The following is a 5,218-nucleotide window of genomic DNA, read 5'->3' on the forward strand; positions in this document are numbered from 1 at the left end:
GGGGAAGCAGGGGGAAAGGGGGGGGGAAGCAGAAGGAAATGGGGGGGAAAGCAGAAGGAAATGGGGGGGAAAGCAGAAGGAAATGGGGGGGAAAGCAGAAGGAAATGGGGGGGAAAGCAGAAGGAAAAGGGAAAAAATAGAAGGAAAGGGGAAAAAAATAGAAGGAAAGAGGGCAACTAGAGGAGGAGGAGGAAGGAGATGGAGGAGGAGGAGGAAGGAGATGGAGGAGGAGGAGGAAGGAGATGGAGGAGGAGGAGGAAGGAGATGGAGGAGGAGGAGGAAGGAGATGGAGGAGGAGGAGGAAGGAGATGGAGGAGGAGGAGGAAGGAGATGGAGGAGGAGGAGGAAGGAGATGGAGGAGGAGGAGGAAGGAGATGGAGGAGGAGGAGGAAGGAGATGGAGGAGGAGGAGGAAGGAGATGGAGGAGGAGGAGGAAGGAGATGGAGGAGGAGGAGGAAGGAGATGGAGGAGGAGGAGGAAGGAGATTGGAGGAGGAGGAGGAGGAAGGAGGATGGAGGAGGAGGAGGAGGAAGGAGGATGGAGGAAGAAAGATGGAGGAAGAAGGATGGAGGAAGGAGGAAGGAGGAGCCCATGGGTGGTGAGGAAGAGGAAGAAGGAACAGGAGCCCATGGGTGGTGAAGGAGAAGGTCCCACCCAAACATGTCCTCAACCCCTGGAAAAGGAGTTGGTTCCTCCACCCCAGAAGCTGCTGGTGGGTTCTTGGCTCTGGAGGTGCCAACTGACCTGATGAAGGTGCCTTTGATGTCCTGGAGAGGTTGGAGCAGCCAATGGGAAGTGAGGAAACAACAGGAGAGGGAAAAAGGGTTAGTGGGAAGAACTGAACCCACCCCAGAACCATCTCCAGATCCACCCAACCCCCCCCAGATCCATCCAACCCCCTCCAAGATCCATCCAACCCCTTCCAGATCCATCCAACCCCTTCCAGATCCACCCAACCTCCAGACACATCCACCCATCTCCAGATCCACCCACCCCCCTCCAGATCCATCCAACCCCTTCCAGATCCATCCAACCTCCTCCAAGATCCACCCAACCCCCCCAGATCCATCCAACCCCCTCCAGATCCCATCCAACCCCTTCCAGATCCATCCAACCCCTTCCAGATCCACCCAACCCCTTCCAGATCCACCTAACCCCCTCCAGATCTGGGGGGGAAACCAGAGGGAAATGGGGGGGAAACCAGAGGGAAATGGGGGGGAAACCAGAGGGAAATGGGGGGGAAACCAGAGGGAAATGGGGGGGAAACCAGAGGGAAATGGGGGGGAAACCAGAGGGAAATGGGGGGGAAACCAGAGGGAAATGGGGGGGAAACCAGAGGGAAATGGGGGGGAAACCAGAGGGAAATGGGGGGGAAACCAGAGGGAAATGGGGGGGAAACCAGAGGGAAATGGGGGGGAAACCAGAGGGAAATGGGGGGGAAACCAGAGGGAAATGGGGGGGAAACCAGAGGGAAATGGGGGGGAAACCAGAGGGAAATGGGGGGGAAACCAGAGGGAAATGGGGGGGAAACCAGAGGGAAATGGGGGGGAAACCAGAGGGAAATGGGGGGGAAACCAGAGGGAAATGGGGGGGAAACCAGAGGGAAATGGGGGGGAAACCAGAGGGAAATGGGGGGGAAACCAGAGGGAAATGGGGGGGAAACCAGAGGGAAATGGGGGGGAAACCAGAGGGAAATGGGGGGGAAACCAGAGGGAAATGGGGGGGAAACCAGAGGGAAATGGGGGGGAAACCAGAGGGAAATGGGGGGGAAACCAGAGGGAAATGGGGGGGAAACCAGAGGGAAATGGGGGGGAAACCAGAGGGAAATGGGGGGGAAACCAGAGGGAAATGGGGGGGAAACCAGAGGGAAATGGGGGGGAAACCAGAGGGAAATGGGGGGGAAACCAGAGGGAAATGGGGGGGAAACCAGAGGGAAATGGGGGGGAAACCAGAGGGAAATGGGGGGGAAACCAGAGGGAAATGGGGGGGAAACCAGAGGGAAATGGGGGGGAAACCAGAGGGAAATGGGGGGGAAACCAGAGGGAAATGGGGGGGAAACCAGAAGGAAATGGGGGGGAAACTAGAGGGGGAAACTAGAGGGAAATGGGGGGGAGACCAGAAGGAAATGGGGGGGAGACCAGAAGGAAACTAGAGGGAAATGGGGGAAACTAGAGGGAAATGGGGGGAGACCAGAAGGAAATGGGGGGGGAAACCAGAAGGAAATGGGGGGGAAACCAGAAGGAAATGGGGGGGAAACCAGAGGGAAATGGGGGGGAAACCAGAAGGAAATGGGGGGGAAACTAGAGGGGGAAACTAGAGGGAAATGGGGGGGAGACCAGAAGGAAATGGGGGGGAGACCAGAAGGAAACTAGAGGGAAATGGGGGAAACTAGAGGGAAATGGGGGGAGACCAGAAGGAAATGGGGGGGGAAACCAGAAGGAAATGGGGGGGAAACCAGAAGGAAATGGGGGGGAAACCAGAGGGAAATGGGGGAGGCCAGAAGGAAATGAGGGGAAATCAGAAGGAAATGGAGCCTCCCCAGGGCAGCTCCCTGGGCCTCCAGCTGCCTGACGTTGCTGCCCTGCCTGGCCAGGAGGGTCTCATAACGTTCCTCCAGCTGGTGCAGCAGCAGAACCTGCTCCCCAATCAGGAACTGGTGGAGCAGCTCAAAGTCTGACTCCAGCTCCTTCATCTCCAGCTTCATCTTGTCCTGCCCGGCCAGGGAAGGAAGGGAAACAAGGAGCTGCAGCTTCAGATTCCTCCAGATTCTTTCCCATCCCCAAATTCATCCCTTGTCTTTCAAATCCATCCCCAAATTCATCTCTTCTCCTTCAAATCCATCCCCTCTCCCCCAAATCCATCCCCAAATTCATCCCCTCACCCCAAATTCATCCCCAAATTCATTCCCTCTCCCCAAATCCATCCCCATCCCTGAAATTCATTCCTTCTCCCCCAGATCCATCCCCAAATTCATCCCCAAATTCATCCTCACTCTCCCAGATTCTTCCCCATCCCCAAATTCATCCCCCCTCCCCCAAATTCATCCCCAAATTCATCACCTCTCCCCCAAATCCATCCCTTCTCCCCCAAATCCATCCCCAAATTCATCCCCTCTCCCCAAATCCATCCCCAAATTCATCCTTTCTCCCCCAAAATCCATCCCCAAATCCATCCTCACTCCCCCAGATTCTTCCCCACCCCCAAATTCATCCCCTCTCCCCCAAATCCATCCCCAAATTCATCCCTTCTCCTTCAAATCCATCCCCAAATTCATTCCCTCTCCCCAAATCCATCCCCAAATTCATCCCCTCTCCCCCAAATCCATCCCAAATTCATCTCCTCTCCCTGAAATTCATCCCTTCTCCCTCAAATCCATCCCCAAATTGATCCTTTCTCCCCCCAAATCCATCCCCATCCCCAAATCCATCCCCAAATTCATTCCTTCTCCCCCAAATCCATCCCCAAATTCTTCCCCATCCCCAAATTCTCCTGAATTAACCTCAAAACCCAGCAGGGTCCAACCTCCCCTTCCTGATCCCAAGGAGCAAAGAACCTCAAGAACCACCAGGAAGAACTTCCCTGCTCCCCAAAAATCCCTCCCCCCCCCAAACTCCTCCCTCTGAGGACCTGGAGTGGGTTTTTTTTGGGGAAAAAACCCTGGAATTAAACCCTCTTACCCTCAACTCTGTGATTTTCTCCTCCTCGTGGGATTTTTGCTTCATTATTGTGTCCAACTTCTTCTTCAGGGGCTCCAAGTGGCTCTGGAGCTTGTTCTGAAAGGAGAAAAAGGGATTTAGAACATCCCAGAGTTGGAGAAAAATCACCTTTTTCCTCCTAAAAATGCCACAAAAACCCACCAAGAAACATCCCACCCAACCTGGTCCTTTCTCCTGGTCACCACAAACACCCCAAGAAGCTCCTGAGGAGCTTCAAGAGGGGTTGAATCCTGCTCCTTCCTTTTGGAAAAGCCCCAGAAAATGAAAAAAAACACAATTTTCAGCCATAAAAACCCCAAAATTGGTCTTTTTGCCTCACGTTTCTCCTCCCACCCCTCTAAAAAACCAACAAAACACCCCCAAAAATGAAAACACCACAATTTTCAGTCATAAAACCCCCAAAACTGCCCTTTTAACTTCATGTTTCTCCTCCCATGCCCCCCAAAAACCCAACAAAACACCCCCAAAAATAAGGAGACCACAATTCATCCCCTCTCCCTGAAATTCATCCTTTCTCCCCCAAAATCCATTCCCAAATTCATCCTCACACCCCCAGATTCTTCCCCATCCCCAAATTCATCTCTTCTCCCTCAAATCCATCCCCAAATTCATTCCCTCTCCCCAAATTCATCCCCAAATCCATCCCCATCCCCAAATTCATCCCCTCTCCCCCAAATCCACCCCTAAATTCATCCTCACTCCCCCAGATTCTTCCCCATCCCCAAATTCATCCCTTCTCCTTCAAATCCATCCCCAAATTCATTCCCTCTCCCCCAAATCCATCCCCAAATTCATCCCTTCTCCCCCAAATCTATCCCAAATTCATCCCCAAATTGATCCCTTGTCCCCCAAATCCATCCCAAATTCATCTCCTCTCCCTGAAATTCATCCCTTCTCCCTCAAATCCATCCCCAAATTGATCCCTTCTCCCCCCAAATCCATCCCCATCCCCAAATCCATCCCCAAATTCATTCCTTCTCCCCCAAATCCATCCCCAAATTCTCCTGAATTAACCTCAAAACCCAGCAGGGTTCAACCTCCCCTTCCTGATCCCAAGGAGCAAAGAACCTCAAGAACCACCAGGAAGAACTTCCCTGCTCCCCAAAAATCCCTCCCCCCCCCAAACTCCTCCCTCTGAGGACCTGGAGTGGGTTTTTTTTGGGGAAAAAACCCTGGAATTAAACCCTCTTACCCTCAACTCTGTGATTTTCTCCTCCTCGTGGGATTTTTGCTTCATTATTGTGTCCAACTTCTTCTTCAGAGGCTCCAAGTGGCTCTGGAGCTTGTTCTGAAAGGAGAAAAAGGGATTTAGAACATCCCAGAGTTGGAGAAAAATCACCTTTTTCCTCCTAAAAATGCCACAAAAACCCACCAAGAAACATCCCACCCAACCTGGTCCTTTCTCCTGGTCACCACAAACACCCCAAGAAGCTCCTGAGGAGCTTCAAGAGGGGTTGAATCCTGCTCCTTCCTTTTGGAAAAGCCCCAGAAAATGAAAAAAA

The 5,218-nt window shown here is 52.9% G+C and overlaps 1 protein-coding gene across 1 annotated transcript in view; it reads right to left on the minus strand.

The window, feature by feature from the left end:
• Positions 1 to 5,004, minus strand: part of LOC104388451 (E3 ubiquitin-protein ligase TRIM41-like) — a gene marked incomplete at its 5' end in the record, with an annotated part of 13,151 nt that extends 8,147 nt beyond the window's left edge. Inside the window, 4 exons of the mRNA XM_009997316.1 lie at positions 1,156 to 1,166; positions 2,535 to 2,710; positions 3,678 to 3,773; positions 4,909 to 5,004. Coding sequence (XP_009995618.1) covers positions 1,156 to 1,166; positions 2,535 to 2,710; positions 3,678 to 3,773; positions 4,909 to 5,004 — 379 coding nt within the window. The remainder of the gene's footprint in view (positions 1 to 1,155; positions 1,167 to 2,534; positions 2,711 to 3,677; positions 3,774 to 4,908) is intronic.
• Positions 5,005 to 5,218: the final 214 nt, after the last annotated feature.

This window comes from Chaetura pelagica, unplaced genomic scaffold (genome assembly GCF_000747805.2).
Source record: "Chaetura pelagica isolate M959 unplaced genomic scaffold, ChaPel_1.0 scaffold295, whole genome shotgun sequence".
NCBI classification, from domain to species: Eukaryota; Metazoa; Chordata; class Aves; order Apodiformes; family Apodidae; genus Chaetura; species Chaetura pelagica.